This window comes from Vulpes vulpes, chromosome 3, assembly GCF_048418805.1.
Source record: "Vulpes vulpes isolate BD-2025 chromosome 3, VulVul3, whole genome shotgun sequence".
In the NCBI taxonomy this organism is placed as follows: Eukaryota; Metazoa; Chordata; class Mammalia; order Carnivora; family Canidae; genus Vulpes; species Vulpes vulpes.
In genome coordinates, this window is record NC_132782.1 from 69,863,745 (window position 1) to 69,889,911 (window position 26,167).

General features: G+C 37.9%; 1 protein-coding gene across 4 annotated transcripts in view; it reads left to right on the forward strand.

The window, feature by feature from the left end:
- MARCHF6 (membrane associated ring-CH-type finger 6) overlaps nucleotides 1-26,167 on the forward strand; it is an 82,188-nt gene that overhangs the window by 2,065 nt on the left and 53,956 nt on the right. For 2 of the 4 annotated variants that reach the window (XM_072752703.1, XM_072752702.1), the window contains exons 2-4: nucleotides 18,465-18,561; nucleotides 19,187-19,260; nucleotides 23,275-23,418. In XM_072752703.1, the coding sequence (XP_072608804.1) occupies nucleotides 18,465-18,561; nucleotides 19,187-19,260; nucleotides 23,275-23,418 (315 nt within the window). Of the gene's footprint in view, nucleotides 1-12,887; nucleotides 14,511-18,464; nucleotides 18,562-19,186; nucleotides 19,261-23,274; nucleotides 23,419-26,167 lie in introns of those variants that run through there. The other 2 variants (XM_026017670.2, XM_072752704.1) reach the window with 2 other exon arrangements.

Below are 26,167 nucleotides of genomic sequence, written 5' to 3' on the forward strand. Positions count from 1 at the left end.
TATTTATGGACTTGAACGGTATTTCTTATTGAAATAACTGATTTCGAGTACGTGTGTGTGGTGTGTACTTTGCTGAACACTTCATACACATTTAATTATCTCACCATCTTGAGATAGGCAGTATCCACTCTATGGAGAGGAACGGAGCGTTGGTATGATTAAGTGACTTGCCCAAGTCGTACAGGTAGCAAAGGTCAGAGGTAAGATTGAGGCTTGGGTCTATCAGACCCTATGGTTAAAATAGATAAAATAACTTATTTTTGTCACTCCCTTTATAGGATGAATCATTTACATATCTTGACAGAACCTTTTTGGCATTTGTTTTATGAACTATTAATCATGAAATGAAAGTGAACTTTAATACTTCTCATGCCCACTTTTGCTAAGTTCCAAATTAGAAGACTTCTGAAATTTTCAAAACTAAAGTTAAACTTAACTTGAAAAAACATTGAAAAAAAAAAAACATTGAAAGGAGAGGGAGGATTACAGAGGATTTCATGATAACGTGAAGAAAAGCTTGGAAACAACTGCTCTATTTGCTAAGTTAGTTATTACAGATTATTTCTTAAAATGAAAAAATGCAGTTGGTTTTTTTATCTGATTACAAAAGAAACAGGTTTTCTTTGTAGAAGACTCAAGAACGAGAGAAAATTACAAAAATATGTAAAGAAAATGATATTTAAAAAATTCTGTCACTTATTGTTAAAAACTGATGGTGTTGTTTAGTTTTTTGTTTTTTTAATATGTCAGTCTGAGCAAACACACTGAGAATGTTACTAAAATGCCCAGCATACAAGGGGTAAAATAACATCTTGCTTTTTTCTAGGGTTCCATATATGGTGTTGTAATGCTCAAAATGTTTTGTATTGGTAGTAAATAGTATTGAATTCTGTTACTTGCCAGATGAATTTCGGCCCTTCATATTAATGTTTGCTAGATTTTTTAATAATTTTTTTTATTTTTATTTATTTATTCATAAGAGGCAGAGAGGCAGAGACACAGGCAGAGGGAGAAACCGACTCCATGCAGGGAGCCGGATGTGGGACTCCATCCCGGGTCTTCAGGATCAAGCCCTGGACTGAAGGCAGTGCTAAACCGCTGAGCCACCTGGGCTGCCCTGTTTGCTAGATTTTAAGGATCTCTAAAAAGTGTTCTATGTATTAAATTTTGTTTTTGTAAAATCAACAGGCGTATAATCCATTCTCATAAAACAAGATAAATGACTCATTTGTATTATTTGTATGTAGTTTCTGTGAGTGTAGATAGGTTATTAAACTGCTGTCATTAAATCTTTAAACTTCAGAGGATCTGCAGCTTCCTCATTTTATGGTTTAGGAGTCTGATCTGCAATGCACTGAGATTTTTCAGTTTCAGGAAAAAAAAAAATCTGTCTTTTGTTTAAGGAAACACACCACACTGTTGGAATGATGCAAGCAAGTATTGATGTATGAAACCCTCATGAAGATATGAAAGACATTTTGCCATAGTAGAGTGTTCTAATTTCAGTCCAGGGATACAGACCTGACTTTTTTTTTTTTTTTTTTTTCTAAATTACTCTTTACCCTCACAAGATGTAATACAACATCTCAGTAATTTTTTTATGGAGTGCCAAAGAAGTTATTCTTTATGCTTTATGAGACATATTGGGAAGATACGGTGTTGAAATGTATTACATTTGATTATGTTCTGTATTTACTATGGCAAAACCTGAGGTGATGGTTTTGGAAGAAATGAATTAAAAGAATGGGAAGTTGTCAGAACCAGACAGCTAGTTACCATCTTTCTAGAACCACATGGTCTTTCATCTCTGCTTCCAGGCATGTCTGCTTCATTCTTCTCACCATGGATCAACTTTTACTGTCTTGGCATGCTCATCACCACCAAGCAGATATGAACTTATTTGACAAATGTTTATTGAACACCTGTTACAAGCCAGGCACTATTTTATGCACTTCGGGCTAGGCAGGGAACAAAATAGTCAAAATCCCTTATTTCATAAAGTTTACATTCTTGCTTTTAGCTTGGTAGGAGAGGAAGGGAAGACTGAAAACAAATTGTATGGCATAACTGGATGGTTATAAATGCTGTGGAGAAGAGTAAATCTAAAGGGAATAAGGAGTGCCAGGATAGGAGGGAGGGTGTTGCAATTTTAAATATGGCAGTGAAGGAAGGCCTCACTGAGAAGGAGCAAAGCAGGAGAGGGAGATAGACATGCGAATACTCTGTGGACAGAGCATTTTAGGCAAAGAAAGAATAGCCAGTGTGAAATCTCTAAGATGGGAGTATGCTAGGAATGTTTAAGTAATAACCAGGAGACCAGTGTAGCTGCAATGGAGTGAATGAGTTGGGCAAGAGTAGTAAGTACAGTATGAGGTTAGAGAGATCATGGGGCCAGTGGGGAATAATAGAAGTATGTGAGACTTGTCTTTACTTTTACTTTTGTGAGATAGCGTTTTGAACAGAGGTGAGGCATAAATTGTCTTGCCATTCTGTCACTGGCTATGTCCCTGGATATCTCTCTTTCCTGATCAACTTAATCTTAAATCCAAATTTCTGGAAGCTAGAATCTGATTAGCCCATGTTGGGTCAGGTGCCTACCCATGACCCAGTTAACTGGGTGGTGGTAGGGAAGATAATGGAAGAATAAAAATCATTATCAAAAGGTACAAACTAACAGTTATAAGGCCTGGAGATATAGTATACAGCATGGTGCCTATAGTTAATACTATATTATATATTTGAAAGTTGGTAAGAGAGGAGGTCTTAAAAATCCTTATCACAAGAAAATTATGTGTGGTGATGGATTTAACTAGACTCACTGTGGTGATCATTTCACAACATATACATACATTGTATCTATGTCATACACTTGAAACTAATATTATATGTAAGTTACATCTGAATAAAAAGAAAAGTCAGGGCTGTGTTCACTCTGGGTCAGGGTGGACATCCCAAAAATTGTCTTCGCCATTGTTGAATACCTTCCAGGCTGGAATGCTGTGAGTGATTAATGTTGGGTTACCTGGGTATCCTTTTCCAGACCAGGCTTATTTTAGTTGGGCTTTACTTCTCTCCTGGAAGGACATGAAGATGGCTTATTTTTAGTATAATACAGGTAAAATGGAAAGAGTTCTTAAAAGGAGAACAGGAAGTAAGACCCCCAAGGAAAAACTTACTAATTCACACTATATTTTAGAATGCTATTTCAGTGGGCAAGGCACAGAGTTTAAGTTCAGGTAGTGGAGAAAGAAACAACAAATTCAGGCAGAATTTATAGAATATAGTGATTGATGAACTGATACAGGGAGGAGGATTTGAAAATGATTTCTAGTGCAGTTTCATTAGTTCTAAATGGGGAGAGAGAAATTCAGTTTTGGATTTTGTATTTGTAATGGCTGCCATAACAAAGTACCACAGATTGGGGGGCTTCAGTGGTAAAAAGTTATTTTCTTACACTTCTCAGAGACCAGAAGGTGTCTGCAGGGCTGGTTGCTTCTGTAGCTTCTGTCCTTGGTTTGCAGATTTTTGTCTTCCTGTGTCTTCATGTGGTTTTTTTCCTTTGCACGTCTGTGTCCTAATCTCTTTTTACGAAGGCACAAGTCATGTTGAATTAGGGCCCACCCTAATGACCTTATTTTTAACTTAATTACCTCCTTAAAGACCCTGTTGTCTACTAACACAGTCATTCTGAGATTCTAGGGGTTAGAACTTCAATATATGAATCTTGGTGGGGCTCCTGGGTGGCTCAGTTGGTTAAGGGTCTGCCTTCAGCTCAGGTCGTGATCCCAGGGGTCCTGGGATTGAGTCCCTGTGATGTTGGACTCTGCTCAGCGGGGACTCTGCTTCAGCCGTTCCCTCTGCTTCCCCCCCCCCCCCCCCCCATGCTTGCATACTTTCTCTCTGGGTCCCTCAAATAAGTAAAACCTGAATTTGGTGCAGCTGGCAGAAATAAGATAGTTCAGTCCATAACAGACATGGCGAGTTCTTGAAGGCTTGGAAGACATTGAAATATTTTCTGTACACGTTTTTTAGAACTGAACTTCATTATGATTTTCTTTTTACTTTTTCTCTCTTCCTATTCCCAACTTGTGTATTTTTTAATGATGGGTTAATAAGGTATAGTTTACATATAATCACATTAGGAGATTCCTTTTTTTTTCATTTGTTTATCAAATATGGAATACCTGCTATGTTCTTAGGCCCTTTGCCAACTGTTTTCTGCATGAATTTCATTTCCCTCTTTATTAGCCATTTCAGAGTTCTTTCTTTATTTTTAATTTTTAATTTTTAAAAATTTTTTTAATTAATTTTATTAATTTTTATTAAGGAACAGTTTGAAACCATTGCTCTTAGAATTCCTTTATACTTTTAAATACTGAGGACTTTTGTTTTTGATATCTTTTTACTATATTAGAAATGAAAACAACTTTAAATGCAATACATGTTAACAAAAATAACTTTATGATAAGTGCATTTTCCAAGACAAATAACTTTAGTGAGTAGCATTGTTTCCATTTTTTGCAAACTTCTCTTTATGTCTGGATTATTAGAAGACAATTGGATTCACATCTCTGCCCCTGCAATTACTCTTACCTATGTTTTAGTTAAAGTGTGTGAAGGAGATTGGGCTTCACACAGATAATTTGAAAAGGGAGATGTATTTTCAGGTAATTTTTGATGTCCTTTGGTACTATGCCAAAATTCAAGTGGTAGTTTTTTTAAGCAGTATAACATTTGAAAGCATATACATCTCTTTTTAAAAATTAAATCAACTTAAAATCCATTCATAAATGGACAATTGATTTTTTTTTTAAATCTTTTTTTTTTTTAATTTTTATTTATTTATGATAGTCACACACAGAGAGAGAGAGAGAGGCAGAGACACAGGCAGAGGGAGAAGCAGGCTCCATGCACCGGGAGCCCGACGTGGGATTCGATCCCGGGTCTCCAGGATCGCGCCCTGGGCCAAAGACAGGCGCTAAACCGCTGCGCCACCCAGGGTTCCCTGGACAATTGATTTTTGACTTAAAATACAAAAGCAGTTTGGTGGAAAAAGTATAGTTTCAACAAATGGTGCTGGAATAATTGACTAGCCATAGGCAAAAAAGTGAACTTTGAGCCATACCTTGCACCATATACCAAAATTAAAAGGGATGTTAGATGTAAATGAAAAACCTGTGAAACTTTTAGAAGAAACTCTAGGAGAAAACCTTTGTGATGTTGGGTTAGGCTAAGATTTCAACACCAAAAGTATGATCTGAAATAAGTAGTTGATAAATTAGATGGCATCAAAATTCACAATTTAAAAAACAAAAAAAAACCCCACAAAATTCACAACTTGTGCTCTTTGAAAGACACTGTTAAGAGAATGAGGACAGCCCACAGAAAATGTTTGCAAAATGTATATCAGATAAAGGACTCATTGGAGTACATTAAAAAAACTCTCAAAACTCAGTAAGAAAACGAATGACCCAGTTTAAGAGATTTGTACACTTCACCAGAGAATATATGCACATGGCTAATAAGCATATGAAAAGATGTGGAGCATCACTGGTCATTACATACATGCAAATCAAAACCACAGTGAAATAATTCACACCCACTAGGATGACTGTAATCAAAAGGGACAGATAATCAGTGTTGGCAGGGATATGGAAAATTGGAACCTTCATTCCTTGCTGGGGAAAATGTAAAATATAGTGTGGCTAACCTCAAAAAGTTACAGAGTTGCCATATGACCCAGCATTGCCATTCCTAGGTATATACACAGGAGAATTCAGAATATATGTTCACACCCCATTGCCTATTGATAATGAATGGATAAGCAAAATGTAGTATATCTATAAAGTGGAATATTATTTGGCAATACAAAGGAATGAAATACTGGTATAATAGCTTGGTTGAACCTCATAAATTTTGTGCTAAGTGAAAGAAACTGGTCATGAAACTCCACATTCTAAGTGATCCAAATTGTGTGATTGATATGTTCTCAAATAGGCAAATCTATATAAAGAGAGGGGCAGCCTGGGTGGCTCAGCGGTTTAGCACTGCCTTTAGCCCAGGGCGTGATCCTGGAGACCTGGGATCGAGTCCCACATCAGGCTCCCTGCATGGAGCCTGCTTCTCCCTCTGCCTGTGTCTCTGCCTTTCTCTCTCTCTCTGTCTCTCATGAATAAATAAATAAAATCTTAGAGAAAAGATGGGGAATGACTGTTAATAGTTACAAAGTTCCTTTTTGTAATGATGAAGATGTTAACAAATTAGATTGTGGTACTGGTTACATCACTCTCTAAATACATTAAAAGCCATTTAGTGAATTGTATACTTTAGTTGCTGAGCTTTATAGTACGTATATTTCAGTAAGGCTGTTAATAAAATAAAGCTACAATGAGATATCACTACAGAAGTATTAGAATAAATGAAATGATAAAGTATGAGTGTACCAAATGCTAGAATGTGGAGCAACAGGAACTTTCATATACTACTTGGATGTAAAGTGGTACAACAACCACTTTGGAAATCAGTGTAGCAGTTTCTAAAAAAGTTAAAGATGCAGTTAACGTATAACCCAGCCATAGTAATGGTAGGAACTTACTAAGAGAAATGAATGCATACAAACTCATGTATGTGAATGTATATAGCAGTTTTATTTGTAAAATCCTGTAACTTGAAGCAGCCCAAATGCCCATCATCAGATTAATGGATAGAGAAATTCTATACAATGGAATATTAGTCTATGGTGAAAAAGAAATGAGCAACAACAACAAAAGAAAACAAACAAACAAAAATGAACAATTGAGACATGCAACAACATAGATGAATCTCAAAATAATTATGAGTGAAAGAAGCCAGACAGAGTATGTGCCACTTACATAGAACTCTAGAAAACACAAATTAACCCATAGTACTAGAATGCAGATTGATGGTTGCCTAGGAATGGGGCTGAGGGAAGAGTGGGATGGAGAGATTATCAAGGGACTTGAGTTAATTTTGGTGGTGATGCTATGTTCATTATCTCAACTGTGGTGACAGTTTTATCATTGACAAGCATATCAAGTGATTCTTTTTCCTTGTTTGTTTCTTTCTTTTTCTATTTATTCATGAGAGACACACAGAGAGAGGGATACAGACATGGGCAGAGGGAAAAGCAGGCTCCCTTTAGGGAGACTCAATCCCGGACCCTGGGATCACACCTTGAGCCGAAGGCATATGCTTAACTGCTGAGCCACCCAGTATCCCTTTATTTTTCTTTTTTTTCTTTCTTTTTTTTTTTTGCCCTTTATTTTTCTATTTTTATTTTTTTCTTTAAATTTTATTTATTTATTCATGAGAGACCCAGAGAGAGGCAGAGAGAGAAGCAGGCTCCATGCCATGCAGGGAACTTGATGTGGGACTCAATCCCGGGACTCCAGGATCATGCTCTGGGCCAAGGCAGGCACCAAACCACTGAGCCACCCAGGCACCCCTGATAACCCTTTAAATGAATTTTATTGTATATCAGTTATTCCCCAATAAAGTTTTTTTTTTTTTTTTTTTTTTTTAAGATTTTTGAGAGAGAGTGTGTATGTACAGAGGAGAGTGAGAGGGAGAAGCAGACTCCATGCTGAGCAGGAAGCCCCATATGGGGCTTCATCTCAGGACTTTGGGATCATGATCTGAGCTGAAGGCAGTTGCTTAAGCAACTACCCAGGCATGCCCCTCAAAAGCTCTTTTTAAAAATCCATTGGTTTTTTTATTGTTGCTATTTATGCATGGTTTAGTAACATCATATATTGGTCTTTTGGTAGATAATCCCTGAGTTATGCAGATCTTCCAAATGTTGACACGTTTCATGGGTATTATAAAAGCTTACATTAACATCACTACCTGTCTCATTTTGAAAAATCTTTTAGGTAGTGGGGAAGCTGTCATGCTCATTGTGGATACAAAATTTCTAAAATCCTAATTTTTCCTTGAAAATTTAGTTTTTATCACGGGCAGCAAATATCATTAGTTGTTTTCCTTGGCTCTTAGGCTCACTTCATGCTTTTGTGATAAAATATCTGCTGAATACCCAGATCTGTCTGAATATAACTTTTGTTTTTTCAGTTTTTTTTTAGCCATGGTAAAAATGATGTTTCAAAAACAAACATCATGTTTCATGGGAGGAAAAACAGCTAGTTTGGCTGGTAACTCCAAAGAATTTTACAAAGTACCTTTTCTTGAGGCAGCTGTTGCTGTTGAGATCAAGTCCAGGAATGAGCCCATATTCTCTAAAGAATATTTCCAGTTCTAAAAACTTCTGATATGTTGTTCTTTAAATTTTATTTTTTAGTCTTTAAATATTATATATATTTTTTGTAGTCCTGGTCTGGTGAAGCGACAGAAAACACATAGCTAACCAGAGGAAGGTGAAAGAATTACTAAGCTATAGTAAGAGGGTCCTTATAAAGATGTAAAGAATACTGTAAAGGGTACCCAGCACAGGAGGGAGAGTATCCACATGGAGACAGATTGGGAAGAGGTAGGGCCACTCCTTACAGCTGTGGTTAGACATCAGTGAAGGAGTGTGGAGTGCATGAGAGCCAGAGCTGATGGATGGGCTTGCAGGGGAATTGGATACTGCTGTTGAGTACAAGGCCTGGAGTGTATTGGGTTCTTGTCAGTAGGATTGTAAAAGGTGGTCATTATAATAAATAAACCTACTGACAGTGCACCAGGAGTCAGAAAACCACCTCCTCCTGTGTAGTCCTTCCAGCACCCTCTACTGAAAATTTGTTTTAAAAAGTGCTTTCGCGTTCAGTCTCTTACCACTGAACAGGTACTGAAGGATGAATTTGGAACTGAGGGGAAAGTGGTTGATACCTGGCACACTCCTCCTATAGTTGTTGGAGCCACTTCCAGTGCTGCTGAACTCACAGATGTCCACTGCTGCTGGTGGAATCATTACCAGGGGGCACCTGGCTGCCTCAGGTGGAAGAGCATGTGACTCTTCATCTCCAGGTTGTGAGTTCAAGCCCCACAGATTATTTAAGTAAATAAAACTTGAAAGAAAAAAAGAGAATCACCACCAGGATTTATATATCTACTGCAGTTGTTCACAGCACCTGCAGTTAGCTGCCACAGCTGTTTTCAGAGCCAGAAGTAGAAAATGGCTTTACTTTTTCCCTCGAAGTGCTTCTCTTTGATTCAGTGCAGCTTGAACCTAGTCAGCAAAGAGGCCAAAAAATGTAGTTTTCGGACTTCCAGGAGCGGTAGTACAGGTGAAGTTTGTAATTACCAGTAATCTGAAGAGTAAAGAAAATAACTAAACCTTGGGATACTTGTAGACTTGGAACTTTATTTTGCAAGACCTATAACATGCATTTTTTATAGGTAAATTTTCACAGTTGGAAAGGAAGTATTTTCCACAAATTTTTACTTTTTTTTCCTTGTAGTGTAAAAACAAAGAAGCACTAGAAACTTTGGGCATTAGGCGAAAACTAAGGAAATTTGAATAAACTGGATTTTAGTTAATGATGTGTAAATATTGGCTTTGTAAATTTAACAAAAGTACCATGCTAATGTAGATGTTAGTCATAGGGGATCCTGGGTATATATGTGAACACATTGCACTGTCTTAAATTTTCTGTAAATGTAAAATTGGCCTGAAAAATAAAGTCTAATACTTTAACAATCCTTTGTTTATTGAATTATCACTAGAAGGATAATTATCAGGATTGTGCAGACATTTTGAAATCTTATGTGGAAATACTTTCAAGGTAGATAGTGGCCTAAAAATTGTGACATATACCCAAAGCTTTTAGGGTTTTCTTTTTCTTTTTCTCTTTTTTTCTTTTCCTTTTCCTTTCTTTTCACTTAGGATATATTTGGTGAGCTGAATTGTTGGCTAGAAAGACAAATGGGATAGCCAAACCAACATGGGTTTGACTTTGAACAGCTGGTTCCAACTTGATAGCCTACTCTTACTGATTGGTCTTTTCTCCCTCCCTCTCATTTCCTGGGCCATCTCCATACTAAGCCATTAAGGATTTGAAGTTTTTCGTTAAACGAAAAAGCCACCTTTATATTTATTGAGTTAGGCACGGTGCTAGGAACTTCTAAAAGATACGCTTCGTGAAGATACTAGGTATTCAAATAAGCAATAGAAGTTCCTTCAGGATTAAACAGAAAAGCAGGAAGAACCTGGGGAGATGTAGGGGGAAAGCCGAAAAGTGGGAAGAGTTTTGCTTTACTGTTTGTAAATTGATTTACATTCATGTCAGGTGAACTGCAATGCTTTTATTTTGGCCTGAGCAGGATTTGTGATTTTACTGCATGTAAATCTGGTGGGAGCCTTATTCTACCTCAGAACTTTATTATTTCAGTTTTAGTAAAGGGCCTCAGGCTGTGCCTTTTGTAGACATTCCTCTTTTATAACCTTGGTTGTATTACTCTGTTGAGGTTTTGGGCGATGGGATTGATCTTCGTATGCAAAATAGGTTTATTCTTTCTTTGACTTTTCTGTGTTGGTGGTAGTTGTGCTTGTTTTAGGTCCCACCTTTACCCCCCTGCTCCGCTGTCCTTGCCCCCAACGCTGCTAAGACCCTTTATGAAACAGGATGGGCTAATTTGTGTCTTAGTCACAAACTACCTCCAAACCTCAGCAGCTTAAAGCAACAAAAAGTCCTTTCTCACTGAATATTATGTCTAATACAGGTTGGGAGGAGATGCCCCTGCTGATTGTGGTCACTTGGAGACCTAGATTGGTGGAGATTCTATCTTAGAGTGTGCTTCCATGATCATTGAGGCAGGAAAATGCACTGTATTATGTCCATAAGCTCCCATAGTTTTCTACCCAGAAGTGATATACATCACTGTAGCTCATATTTCATTGATTGAAATAAGTCATGTGTCCATGTCTAATTTCAGAGGTGGCAGGGAAGTGCAGCCTACTCTTTATCCAGAAAATGGAATGCCAGAAATATTTGATGTCCAATGCTGATGTCCTCCACAATCCCTTACCATATTAATTGTTATCTGGCTGGATGAAATTAATGTGCTTGTTGGGATACATTTCAATACACAACTTGATTAGTGAAGGAAACAATAATTTCTTTCCATGTCATTATCCTTTCTCATTTGTTCTTCTCATATGTCTCTTTAGATAATACATTAGGAAGTCTTATTAAAGTGTAACGTAAATACAGTAAAATTTACCTTAATGTCCATGAGGGGGCAGCCCGGATAGCTCGGCGGTTTAGCGCCGCTTTTAGCCCAGGGTGGGATCCTAGACATCCGGGATCCAGTCCCATGTGTTCTCCATGTGTTCTCTAATGAATAAATAAATAAAATCTTAAAAAAAAAAAAATGTCCGTGAGGGTTTTGTTTTTTGTTTTTGTCTGGGATAGCTTTTTTTTTTTTTTAAAGATTTTATTTATTTATTCATAGACACAGAGAGGCGCAGAGACACAGAGGGAGAAGCAGGCGCCACGCAGGGAGCCCGATGTGGGACTCGATCCCTGGTCTCCAGGATCACACCCCAGGCTGCAGGTGGCGCCAAACCGCTGCGCCACCAGGGCTGCCCTAGGCTAGCTTAATTTTTAAATTTAATTTCAGTGTAGTTAACATATAATATTACATTAATTTCAGGTGTACAACATAATAATTCAGCAGTTCCTTATGTTACTCAGTGCTCATCAGCATAAGTGTACTCTTAATCTCCTTTACCTATTTCACCCATTCCCCCACCAGTCTCCCTTCTGGTAACCATCTGTTTCTTCTGTTGTAGTTACGAGTCTGTTTTTTGGTTTCTCTATCTCTTTTTTTCCCCTTTGTTTTGTTTCTTAAGTTCCACATATGAGTGAGATCGTATGATATTTGTCTTTCTCTGACTTACTTCACTTAGCATTATACCCTTTAGATTCATCTATGCTGTTGCAAATGGCAAGATTTCATTTTTTTTGTGGCTGAATATTCCATTGGGTATGATGTATATTATATATGTATAAATAAAACAAGTAAAATGCAATGCTTTTGTATATACATATATGCCATATCTTCTTTGTCTATTTCTGCATGGTATTGTCCCTGAGTTTTTGACAAATGGATACATACAGTCGTGTACCTAGCACATTCAAGGGATGGACTAGATCAGCCACCTCTCAAATATCCCTGTTCCCTTTTATGATCAATCCCACCCCCAGACCCTGGCAACCACTGATAACATTCCTTTGTATTTTTACCTTTTCTAGAATGTCATAAATGGAATAATCTAATACGTAGCTTTTTCAGTCTGGCTTCTTTTGCTTAAGGCATAATGCATTTAAGATTTTTTCACATTGTATCAATCAGTATTTCATTCCTTTTTATTGCTTACTCGTCTGTTGTAGAAAAGAATACTGAACATACCACAGGTTTTTTTTTCCAGTTGTGGAATGCTTTGATTAGTTGTTTCCATTTTGGGGAAATTATGAATGAAGCCATTATACAAATTTATATGGGTTTTTGTACAAGCATAATTTTTCATTTTACTTAGTTAAGTACCTAAGGATATAATTGCTGGATCATATGGTAAGAGTGTTTTTGTTTTTGTTTTTGTTTTTTCCTTTTTGTCATTTTAACCAGTATGTAGTGATACACTGTGGTTTAAAATTCTTTTATGGTAGAATATACATAACAAAATTTACCATTCTAACCATTTTTAAATGTACAGTTCACTGACATTAAATATGGACACTTGTGCAACCATCACCATCCTATTGTGCTTTTAAGTTGCACTTTCCTAATGACCTCAGCATTTTTTCATTTGTGTACCTTCTTTGGTGACATATCTGTTCAAATCCTTTCCTGGTGTTTTTGTTTGTTGGTTTTGTTTTGTTTTGAACTGTTTTCTTATTGTTAAGACCCCAATTAGTAAGCTGGATAAAGGACTTAGAAAATTCACAAAGAAAGAACTTGGTAAAATGTGGAAGTGTTGGCTTCACTAGTCTTTATTAGCTACTGTACTACCTAGTTACTTTATATTTCAGTGGTGTAATGTGGTTGCCAGAGGGAGCAGTCTACTGTAGAAATGGAAGACTATAACAAAGTTAGAAGAGTAGATAGTAAAGATACATTGAATACTGACGTGAAATTGTGGAAAAAAAATAAAACATTCAAGAGAAGATCATACAGCAGAATTGGAAAAATAAGCAAGTCAAAGGGAATACTCTTTTGTAATTGCTGGTTATGTTTTAATCCTAATTTCCTCATTTACTTGCTTGATAATTTAGTTGGGCCTCATTAACTAAAACAGCTAAGATAGGTCTGCTCCCCTCTTGGCCTAGGCTGGCAGAGGTGGTGTTGGGCCACATTTTTTCCCCTGTGGTATTTGGCTGGGGTACAGAGACATTTATTGTCAAAAAATTTACTGTCTTGCTAGGTTGCTGCTTTCCTGGTCTTTGGTTTTTTGGAGGGAAATTGTCTGTTCCCAGTGGTGTTTTCAGGTTGTCAGCTTCTCCACCTCCACCACCAGTCCCCAGGATACATGAAGCAAAAACACTAGAGAACTCAAGTGCATGTGATTTCTTGGGTCATCAATTCCCTTGCTGCTCTGCCTTTTCTTCACTTTTTAGAGCCTTCTTGTGTTTATAATGTCCTGGACTTTTAACTGTACTTGGCCGGAGGTATAGGGAGAAGTATGTCGATTTAATCTGGGCTATTTTCTTTAGTCTTCTTGTAGTATTGATTGCCTCTTTCCTCTAGAGGTAACTACTGTGCTGACTTACAATAATAAATGTTGGTTTCTCCTGTTTGAACTTTTTACATGTAGAATAGATATTCTTTGTGTCAGTTGTGTGTGTGTGTGTGTGAGTTCTTTATCACTAAACATTAGTATACAATAAATCCAAATGGTGGTTGTAGTTTTAGTTGGTTTATTCTGATTGCCATATCATATTCAATTGTGTGAATATACCAAAATTTATGTATTTTACTGTTGATAGACAGTTTGGTAGTTTCCATTTTGGAGGTAGAGCCCAACATGGGGCCTGAACCCATAACCCTGAGATTGAGACCTGAGCTGAAATCAAGACTCGGATGCTCAATCGACTGAGCCACCCAGGTGCCCCCATTTGGGAGGTATTTTTATTGAAACTGTGCTGCTATGAATGTTCTTTTTTTTTTTTTTTATGAATGTTCTTATACATGTCTTTGAACAAAAGTTTACAAGAAACTATTGATTTTAATAGTAAGATATTAGCAAATTATTATGTAAATATATGCTGTAGACATCATCACATATAAAAGATGTGTATTTTCCCCCAAAATTGATATACAAAATTAGGAACTGCTAATAGTTTACGTATCCTTCCAGAAAAAATGTTTTGCTCTGTATTCCTATGCCTTGTTGCAGATTTTTCTACTGGAACATGGATTGGCAGGGAAGAAGCTTCAATTCCTTCGTAGTCTGCACACAGACTAGCTAAGGACATTTAATTGAAGATATAGAGTGAGAGCAGGTGCAGCCTTTCATTTTGGCAGCTTTTCCCAGCTTCCAGTGTCCTAATAAGGTATGACTATGCCCATGACACACAGTCTAAGCAGGGATTGGGGCCTGCTGAACAGCCAAATATTTGCCTTACAAGTATTTTATAGCTAAGGCTTATCACCATTCTAGTTTATTTATACCAACAATCTTCACCTTTCCATTTAGGGTAATATTTATACCTGAGGTGCTTTTGAATAAAACTCAGTCACATCTTCACGATGTGGGAAACAACAGGATCAGTACTGCAGAAGAGACTTGTGATACTTTTTGGACCAAATTCTGTATTACAGTCATTTAGATTAAATGGTTTTAAATTAGAAATGAGATGTTGGTTGCACAGAAAGAGCTTTTAGGAATGTTGAGACATTATTTAAATCTTCTGCTTTCTTCCCTCAGTGAAGATATAGCCAGGGAAAGTTTTAGCACATTTTTAAAAACATGATCAGAGAAATAAAATCTAACATGAGTTTTTAAATTTGTGTGTACATGCATATTAAATAAGTCACATGCTAAGTCCTTGCTGAAGAACTTCATTGATAATATTGGAATTGTAGTGTCAGTACAATAAAAGTTCAACTGTGATATTTGTAAACTACGTGTTTAATTGACCATTGCTTATTTTTAAAAGTTTTATTATGTAAAATTGTATTATTTTTTTTAAATATGTTATTTATTTATTTAGAGTGTGTGTGCACAAGCAAGGGAGGAAGGGCAGAGGGAGAGAGACAGTCTTAAGCAGGCTCCATGCTCAGTGTGCATTCAGATCTGGGGCTTGATCTCATCACCCTGAGATTATGACCTGAGCTGAAATCAAGAATAAGATGCTTAACTGACTCTGCCACCTAGGCGCTCCTAAAGATTTGATTTGATTTTATTGATTTTCAGAGGTAGAATTTGGTGATTCATCAGTTGCATGTAACACCTGTTGCTCATCACATCATGTGCCCTCCTTTTAAATGTTCATCACCCAATTTCCGTGTCCTCCCACTCTCCTCCCCTCCAGCAACCCTCAGCTTGTTCCCTATAGTTAAAAGTCTCTTATGATGGGACACATTGGTGACTCAATGGTTGAGCATCTGCCTTTGGCTCAGGTTGTGATCCCAAGGTCCTGGGATCAAGTCCCGCATCAGGCTCTCCTCAGGAAGCTTGCTTCTGCCCTGCCTATGTGTTGCCCCTCTCTCTGTGTCTCTCATGAATAAATAAATAAAAAAATTTTTAAAAAGAGTCTTTTATGCTCTGTCTCCTCCTCTGATTTCATCTTATTTTATCTTCCCTTCCCTTCCCCTATGTTCATCTGTGTTTTGTTTCTTAAATTCCACATGAATGAAATCTTATGTTTGTCTTTCTCTGACTGACTTATTTCATTTCACATAATACCCTCTAGTTCCATCCGTGTTGTTGCCAATGGCAAGATTTCATTCTTTTTGATGGTTGAGTCAATATTCCATTGTATATACATAGCACATCTTCTTTATCCATTCATCTGTTAATGGACACCTGGGTTCTTGTCGTAGTTTGGCTTTTGTGGATATTGCTGCTATAAACATTGGGGTGCAGGTGCCCCTTTGAATCACTAGGTTTATATCCTTTGGGTAAATACCTAGTAGTGCAGTTGCTGGGTCATAGGGTAGCTCTATTTTTAACTTTTCAAGGAACGTACCTCCATACTGTTTTCCAGAGTGGCTGTACCAGTTTATAATCTTCAAGGTGTAAGAGTCACCTTGTTTCTGGAGGACAACATAGTGACCCTCATTTGTGTGTGAGCATGGCAGTGTCTCTGCTGCTTTCTTCTACAGTATGTCCTGATGCAGACACTCCTTGCCATGCTTTTACTGCTGTGCCCTAATTCTGCAACCCCCTGAGAGCTGGCTGGGGAGATAGGACAGCATGGGACCTCTTCACTCTGTGTCTGCACTGGCTCATCCACATTTGCACCTAACCACATTCCCTGGTTAATCCCTCACTAGGACATGCCTGTCTCTAAAGTTAATCCATGGACATCCTAGCACTTGCGGCTGGTGTGGTCATGTTCAAAAGGCTTTGAGTACTATTTCTGCTCTTACCTGGATAACTGTGGTAATTGTGGAACTAATTGATGTCCATAGGCACCAGCAACTCTGGTAATTCTAGATAACCTAGATCAGTTGCATGTCCCATGGACCTGTCAGCTATTTTAGGTAGAAGAGAAGTCATAGTGCCTACTGTGGTAACCATGGTGCCCATGAATCCAGGTTTGGTACCGTAAAGGGAGCTTGTTGATCATCTATTCCAACCAAGAAAGGCAGCAAATATGTAGATTACCTACTTGAGACGTGGGACAGCAGTGATGAAAAGTAACACTGAACTCTTCTGAGAGCCTCTATTTGGGGCAGCCCCGGTGGCGCAGCGGTTTAGCGCCTCCTGCAGCCCAGGGCGTGATCCTGGAGACCCCGGATCGAGTCCCACGTCAGGCTCTCTGTATAGTGCCTGCTTCTCCCTCTGCCTGTGTTTCTCTCTCTCTCTCTCTCTCTCTCTGTGTCTCTATGAATAAATAAATAAAATCTTAAAAAAAAAAAAAAGAGCCTCTATTTGGAATGAATCCATTTTAAATCCTTTAACGAGGATCCACTGCAGGGGAAGTCTGGTACCGGCTGCCATGGTAATCCCAGCTCCAGTACAGGTATTGAATTTGGTGCAGTTAAAAATCCTTATTTGATGTTGGACCTCCCACAGGGGCAGCAGCAGATCCACCAAGGGTATCTTCCTTCCAACCCCCTTCCCCAAAAGCTCTTGGCTCTTGGTGCAGTTTCCTTAGGCTGAGGTATACATTTGGAGAAAATTAGAATGCTCAAAGCAGACTTGGGCTGCCAGGATACTGTCCTGAGAATCCTGGAATTCTAGTGTCGTTCTGTTGTGTCAGAACTTTGCAGAAGCTTATTAGGCAGGATTGTTCATACTGCATTGCTAGAGTCCGAAGTCCTAGACTGATACAAGACGGAAGATGTTTTCATTAATCAAGGATGAAGGTGAAAGTGGGAGGTTTGAAGAGGCTTGGAATCCCATGTATCCCGTGTAGTTCTGACCATAAATGATGCTGACGGCCACATCGTTCTCATGACCCTCAGGTTGCTTCCAGGGAACCAAAGTTCTTCAGGTGGTGGTAGTTGGCGTGTATGGTTCCAAAGTGAAACTGTGAAAGACATAGCCCTGGAGGGTGTGCTTGATTTGACTCAATCTGGACAACAACCCCTTCTGGCTACCCTGCAGATAGACCTGGCATAGCAAAAGCTGTTCTGTGGGTAGTGGCATATTACGGCCTTCTGTGTTGGCAGTGATTTGTCTGGCTTATTAATAACTAGGGGGATTAGTGCACTAACCAGTTAGCTAGCCTGAGTACTCCATACCCCTCAACTTCAGTAAGTGGTGCTCAGCCATCTAGATTGAGCAACACGGTGCTTTTTAATGTTGGGAGCCAAGGGCCACGCTGCTCAGTGTGTGTGTACCCTAGTCCCAGTGGGCACTGGGGACTGATTAAATCCATTAATGTTGGGCTTGGATTGCAGTTTTTCCTTGTTAACAAGGAATTCCATTGAGTGAGTAGATCAAAAGTTTTCCTTAAGTCCCTGCCTCTAGTACATACTACTTGTCGCCCTTCAGGTTGTCCATTGGGGTGGGCACTTGGCCTTGGAGATCACAGAGAATATGGTCTAAATGTTGCAACCAGGTTTCCATAGGTTGTCCTGCAGAGCATTCCGGAGCCTATGAGTGGGATAGTTCTTGGCAGTTTAATGAGCACAGTTCTCATCGAAAGGAACAGTTGGCTTTTTTATATATTAGGATTTTTTTTGGTTTTAGAATATACTTTATTATTATTATAATCACACTTTGCTGCTGCTGGTGGATTCTCGCTTTAACATATTATTTGTGGTTTGGGGTTCTGTTTTTTTTTTTTTAAGTTATAATCAAAGATAACTCTGTGTATCTTTTTCATTTACAGACATATGTAGAGTGTGTCGGTCAGAAGGAACACCTGAGAAACCTCTTTATCATCCTTGTGTATGTACTGGCAGTATTAAGTTTATTCATCAAGAATGGTGAGTCATCCTTTAGAAAATTTCATGTCTGAGCTTCAGTTTTGTCATTTATATAATGAAGGGGGATTGTTTCAGTGAACTTTTTCTATAAGTTATTTTTAATTTTGTTTTGAAAATTTGGAAATTACCCATATTCCTTATTACCATGCCTTTTCATTTTGGTATTATTGTTTTCTAGGTGCAGGTGAGTACCTGTTTGTTCATTTCCACCATGATAACTTATTTTGTTCATTGGAAGTGTTAAGATTTTCTTATTCTGCTTGGCATGAAATGTAATAGCTTACATTTATGCAATGGTTTGTGCCAAGTAGTGCTCATTGCTTTTATACATCTTATTAACTCATTTAATTCTTAGAACCATGAGGTGGAATGTTTTTATTATTATGCAGATGAGAAAACAAGCATAGAAAGGTTAAAATAACTTGTTCTGGGTACATAGCCAACCAGTTAGTGACAACCAGAATTTAGACTAAGCTACTCAGGGTAGCAGTGTAAATATGAAACTGAAAATTGTAAAAGCTCTATGATATGTAAAATTTTAATAAAACAGAACATTGGTTTTCAATGAAGCCTTAAAATTTCTTTGTTGTAATTATTGTACTTATGCATGTATTTGTGATTGCAGCTTAGTTCAGTGGCTGAAACACAGTCGAAAAGAATACTGTGAATTATGCAAGCACAGATTTGCTTTCACACCAAGTAAGTTCTTTAGAAGTTTGCGTTGCATTTTTGGGTTATAACTGGCTGCATAAAGGTGTTTAAGCAATTTTAAAGCAACTATTTTTAATTTTGTTTGTCATAATTATAACATTATTAAATTAACAATACTTTGTTAGATAGTAACAAAGTATTGCTATAACACTTTGGAAAATATTTTTTAAAACTACATGTCAGCTTTTAACACATTGACATGTGTGAGAGAGAGTGAATTAATTTGTGGAATATTTCTTTTTTATTGTGCCACTAGTGGGGAGGGGCAGAGGGAGAGGGAGAGAATCTTAAGCAGGCTCCATACTCAGTGCAGAGCCCCACGCAGGGTTCAGTCTCAAGACCCTGAGAGCATGACCTAAGTTGAAATCAAGAGTTGGTTGCTTAATGGACTGACCTAGGCAGGTGCCCTTCTTTTTAAATTTCTTACTATAGATAAGTTCAAATGAATAAAAAAGGTATAATGAGCCCTCATGTTCATCTCTCTTAGTTTGACTCATTTTCAACTTGTGGCCTTTACTGGGTATTCCTTACCTGTGTTCTTGTTCCCCACCTCTCTATCCTTTTTAATTTTTAAATTTTATTTTTTAAGATTTTATTTATTTATTCATGAGAGACACACAGAGAGAGGCAGAGACATAGGTAGAGGGAGAAGCAGGCTCCCTGCAGGGAGCCTGATGTGGGGACTTGATCCCAGGGCCTCAGGATCACCTGAACCAAAGGCAGACTTTCAACCACGGAGCCACCCAGGTGCCCCCTCTCTATCCTTTTTAAAGCAAATCCCATTATTTATCATTTCATCTGTAATATGTTAATTTGTATCTCTATAAACAGTAAGAATTCTTCTTAAAAACAGTAACTATAATACCATTATTCACCCAGAAAAATGAATAATGATGCCTTGTTTTTATCAAATATCTTCTCACTATTCAAACTTGTATTATCTTTTGAGTTAAAATTGTGTAGGTTGGAACAGTAATAATACAGAGAAAGTTCAGGAGTCGCATATTCTGAGCCAGGCAGGCGCCCCCCCAATTCACTTTTTTTTTTTTTTAAGATTTATTTATTTATTCATGAGAGAGAGAGAGGCAGAGAGGCAGAGACACAGGCAGAGGGAGAAGCAGGCTCCATGCCGGGAGCCCGACATGGGACTCGATCCTGGGACTCCAGGATCACGCCCTGGGCCAAAGGCAGGCACCAAACCGCTGAGCCACCCAGCGATCCCCCTCAATTCACTTTTTAAAAATGAGATTTTTCTAAGCTTAATATTCTTGTAAACCTATGGCACCTATTTTGCAGGCAGGTCTTTAAGATTCCAGTTATATTTTACGACTCCTGTGCTTATTGACTGACATTTAATGTTGTGCATCTTAAATAGGTAAAGAACTCTACTGGCAACTTATGAAGAATTTGAAATATACTTTTTGTTCTGAGATTCTAGTTCATTGCCTTCCTCTTCCAAAGGCTTTTTATGTTTTTGTTTTATTTATTTATTTTTAAAAGATTTTATTTATTCATGGGGTGGCGGGGAGAGAGAGAGAAAGAAGCAGGCTCCATGTAAGGAGCCTTACGTGGGACTCGATCCCAGGTCTCCAGGATCATGCCCTGGGCTGAAGGCGGCGCTAAACCACTGAGCCACCCGAGCTGCCCTGTTTGTTTGTTTGTTTGTTTGTTTTTTTAACAGTATCCTGAGCTGCTGAGTAAATTCTGTAACTTAGTATTAGTGTTACTTTGTTTTTATGTGAGGGAGTATAAATGATTAAAGTCATTACAGTTTTGTTTTAGAACTTTATATTTATCACCATCAAAAAAAAAAAGTCAAGTCAGTTATTTTGTATTCTTTAATTTTCTATAGGGCAGGAAAACACTACAACTTAAGGTTTGTTTATAGCACACTCTAATTCTAAATAATTGAATATTTTCATGAAGTTTGGAAATACTCCTGTGAGCTTTTTTACTCTGAGACCAATAAAAGCTTGTGTTGGCACATTTAGTTATCATTTGACATGCCATTCTTTTTAGCTTTCCCAAAACTATTTATTGATTTAATGGTTTATGTATCAAGTATCCTCTTAAAGTAAGTGGTCTTTGTAGGTTTATTGCAAAAGTTGCTATTTGTTAATAGCTTATTGTTAATGTTTGTAGCTGTGGATAGTTTTGTAATAGTTCACTCATTAATTTTAAATCACTGATTTTAAAACTTTACACATTATAATTCCTTATTTTGGCCTCACTGGAGAAAGGTGTTTGTTCCTCCCAAATGTTCTTTCTGAGTTACCTGAGGTGGAGCAGTGGTCTTCATTGAAACCATTTAAAAAGGAAATCTAAAACATGGCAAAACCTTTCTCTGAGTGTATTGAATCACATCTTAAAGAGAGCTGGGAAGATCCGAACTTACTGGTTGGAGTATTAATTATTGTTCTGAAATTTAGGGTAGGTTGATTGGTTAACAAACATCAGGCTGTTTGTTTTCACGTGACAGGACTTTGCTACAGATTATACTTTTTGAATGCTGTGTCTAAGGCTTGTATTTGGGAGGAAGGCTCTTTATTTTTTTATTGAAGCACAGTTGAGACACAATGTTATATTAGTTTCAGGTGTACAACCTAATGATTCCATAGCTGTCTGTTATGTTGTGCTCACCACAAGTGTAGCCACCATCTTTCAGCATACGTGCTATTGTAATACCATTGACTATATTCCCGCTGTTCTGCCTTTCATCCCTATGGTTTACTCCCCTTGACCCATTTTGCCCACCTCCCATTTCCTTTTGGCAACTACCAGTTTGTTCTCTGTATTTATATGTCTGTTACTGCTTTTGTGTTATTTTGTTTTTTAGAGTCCATATATAAGTAAAACCATATGTTGTCTTTTACTTACTGACTTATTTCCTTAGTACACTCTAAGTCCATCCATGTTGTCACAAATGGCAAGGTCTTATTTTTCATGGCTGTGTGTATATATGGATATATACATGTATATAATTCTAATATATATATACATCCATAATTCTATATATATCCATATATACACACACACTATTTTTTCTTTATCCATTCATCTACCAGTGGTCACTTGGGCTGCTTCCATATCTTGGCTACTGTAAGTAATGTTGCTATAAACATAAGGGGGCATGTATCTTTTCAAAATAGTATTTTCATTTTCCTTGGGTAAATACCCAGAAGTGGAATGACTGGATTGTATGATACTATATATTCTTAATTTTTTTTTAAAAGATTTTATTTATTTATTCGTGACAGACACACACACACACAGAGACACAGGCAGAGGGACAGGTAGAGGGAGAAGCAGGCTCCATGCAGGGAACCTGACGTGGGACTCAATCTTGGGTCTCCAGGGTCATGCTGTAGGCCGTAGGCAGCGCTGGACCGCTGAGCTACCGGGCTGCCTTATTTTTAATTTTTTGAGAAACTTCCATACTCCTTTCCACAGTGGCTACACCAATTTACATTCTCACACCAACAGGTCCTCTATATCTCTACATGCTTGCCAACACTATTTCTTGTCTTTTTGTTACTAGCCATTCAGTAGGTATTAGGTGATATCTTACTGTGGTTTTAACTAAAGAGGGTTATTTCTTGATAATATGTCAGCAGCTTTACCTTTTGCTCCTATTCAGTTTATCTGATCTTTTATAATTTGGGAAACCAGATAATTGCATTGTTTAAATGCTAAAATATGTTATGAGTTAGCTTTGCATGAAGTTTATGGCAAAGACTGGGGGATGTGAAGTTCTCTTGAATCTTTTTTCCTGCACAGAGGCCTTTTTTGTTGGTTCTACATTTTACCTGTCATTTGCTCTTAAATGACTTCTGGGTAAATGTGATATTATCATAACTAATTTGATTCACTTTTTTAATAGGAAACAATATTTAAGTGAAATACAAAGATGTTAAGCTAGCTCTGCATGCCTGTCTTATATTTATGAATTAAACTGTTTTTTGAGTCTTTATGAAATTATATCTACTTTTTTTCCTCTTCCAGTTTATTCTCCAGATATGCCTTCACGGCTTCCAATCCAAGACATATTTGCTGGACTGGTTACAAGTATTGGCACTGCAATACGATATTGGTTTCATTATACACTTGTGGCCTTTGCATGGTTGGGAGTTGTTCCTCTTACAGCATGTGAGTATTCACTTCTCTGTGATTGGAGTTATTTTAAAATTACATAACTATTTAATATTATAAAGTAATATTGCATCATATTTTTGTTTGGATGATATTGAGTTATTTTATTTTACAATTCCATGTATTAGGAAAACCTCGCTTAGAAAACATTATCCGCTGGGATGCCTGGGTGGCTTAGCAGTTGGGCGCCTGCATTCAGCTCTGGTCGTGATCCTGGGATCTGGGATCGAGTCCTGCATTGGGCTCCCAGCAAGGAGCCTGCTTCTCCCTCTACCTATGTCTCTGCCTCTCTCTCTCAGTCTGTGTGTCTCTCATGAATAAATGAATAAATCTTTTAAAAAAAGAAAACATCCATCTAAATGAAGAACTATTTTCAACAGTCATTTTCTTGAATGAATGGGGGAAAGAAAAACAGCATATAGAAGCCAATAATGAAAGTTCATGAAAGAATTGAAAAAGCAAAATCAAATTATAATCAGAAGGATCTTGATTTTTACTATTTGAAGTATATTAGAACTTTCAAGTGTTGCAAAAATTGGATTACTTTGAGTTTTTTTCCCCCTTCCCTTTTTTTTAATTTAATTTTTTTTTTTAAATTTTTATTTATTTATGATAGTCACACAGAGAGAGAGAGAGAGGCAGAGACACAGGCAGAGGGAGAAGCAGGCTCCATGCACTGGGAGCCCGATGTGGGATTCGATCCCGGGTCTCCAGGATCGCGCCCTGGGCCAAAGGCAGGCGCTAAACCGCTGCGCCACCCAGGGATCCCCTTTTTTTTTAAATTTTAATTTTAATTTTAATTTTAATTTTAGTTTATGATAGTCACAGAGAGAGAGAGAGAGAGAGAGAGAGGCAGAGGCACAGGCAGAGGGAGAAGCAGGCTCCATGTACCGGGAGCCCGACGTGGGATTCGATCCCGGGTCTCCAGGATCGCACCCTGGGCCAAAGGCGGGCGCCAAATCGCTGCACCACCCAGGGATCCCTTCCCCTTCCCTTTTTAAAGGAACTCACATACCTGTCTGTAACAGTCCCGAATAATTGAGAGGCTTATCTTTCAAGGTATAGGAGGTTTTCTGGGAGGTTGCTATACTAGCCTTTTTTGGGTTTTTGTTATTTTTAAAGATATGCAGAAGGATAGATAGCATATGGTGCCAGACTATGTAGATATGACTCTTCAGAGTTAAACATAAGTGAGATATTTAAATAAATATAATTAATAGCCTTGTGTCTCTTTAAAATAAAATACATCATTTATGAAGAGGAAAGTCTTTGGGGATACATGGGATAGCAGAATTGGTTTATTTTATTTTATTTTATTTTATTTATTTTATTTTATATTTTTTATTTTATTTTATTTTATTTTATATTTTATTTTATTTTATTTTATTTTATTTTTTTATTTACGATAGTCACAGAGAGAGAGAGAGAGGCAGAGACACAGGCAGAGGGAGAAGCAGGCTCCATGCACCGGGAGCCCGATGTGGGATTCGATCCCGGGTCTCCAGGATCGCGCCCTGGGCCAAAGGCAGGCGCTAAACCGCTGCGCCACCCAGGGATCCCCAGAATTGGTTTAAAAAGTGAAGTAGAGGGACGCCTGGGTGGCTTAGCATTTGAGCGTCTGCCTTTGGCTCAGGGGGTAAGAGACAGCCTCATAAACCGAAACACATTCTAGTTTCCCACAGCTGAATAAAATGGTGTATAGATGTTCCAATTGCAAATTATTCTACAAAGTAAAAATGAGACTGGTGTCAGACTTTAAAATTAGCAGCTCTAAAATACTAGAGACCGCAGAATCTTCAGCCTTTGACAACATCTCTGAACCTGAAATCTACCCATAAGTTATTCACAGACAGAGGGACAATTTAATAAAGACATGTCAGTAGATGCAAGGACATGAAAAGTTTGTCATCTCTTAACTATTTATGAAAAAAGTGTTTGAGAATATACTTTACCAAAATGAGTGAGGAATCAGAAGCGTGAGCTACAATGAAAAAGAGACCGGTGCTTCCTACAGCTAACTAGCAATTGTTTTAATCTACAATAATTGGTAATTTTTGGTAATAGCCTACAACTAAAATTCTAGATGATTTTAACATGGCAGAAACTCTGAGGAGAGGATAGAAATTTAAGAAATGAGAGCTTTTTATCTTATTTGTGAGGAGACTGTAGATACTCTAGACAGATAGGAAGATATAGGGTCACTCTGCATTAAAAATTATTGGGGTAACCAACTGGAGTCTAGAAATAGATGCACATCTCTATCATCACCTGATTCGCAACAAAGATGCCACGCTGTTCAGTGGAAGAAGAATCATACTTTCAATAAATAGTATCAACTAGATGGCCATATGGAGAAAAATGAACTATGTCATTATTTCACACCTGACAAAAAAAATAATTGGAGATGGATCATAAGCCTGAATGTGAATGTTAAAACCAAAAGATTTGGGCAGCCCCAATGGCCCGGCAGTTTAGTGCTACCTACACCCCTGTAGCCCGGGGGTGTGATCCTGGAAACCTAGGATCGAGTCCCACATCGGGCTCCCTGCATGGAGCCTGCTTCTCCCTCTGCCTGTGTCTCTGCCTTTCTCTCTCTGTGTCTGTCATGAGTGAATAAATAAAATCTTAAAAAAAAAAAAAAGATTTCTGTGCCTGGATGGCTCAGTTAAGCATCTGTCTCTTGATTTGGGCTCAGGTCATGATCTCAGGGTCGTGAGATTGAGCCCTGTGTCAGGCTCTACGCTCA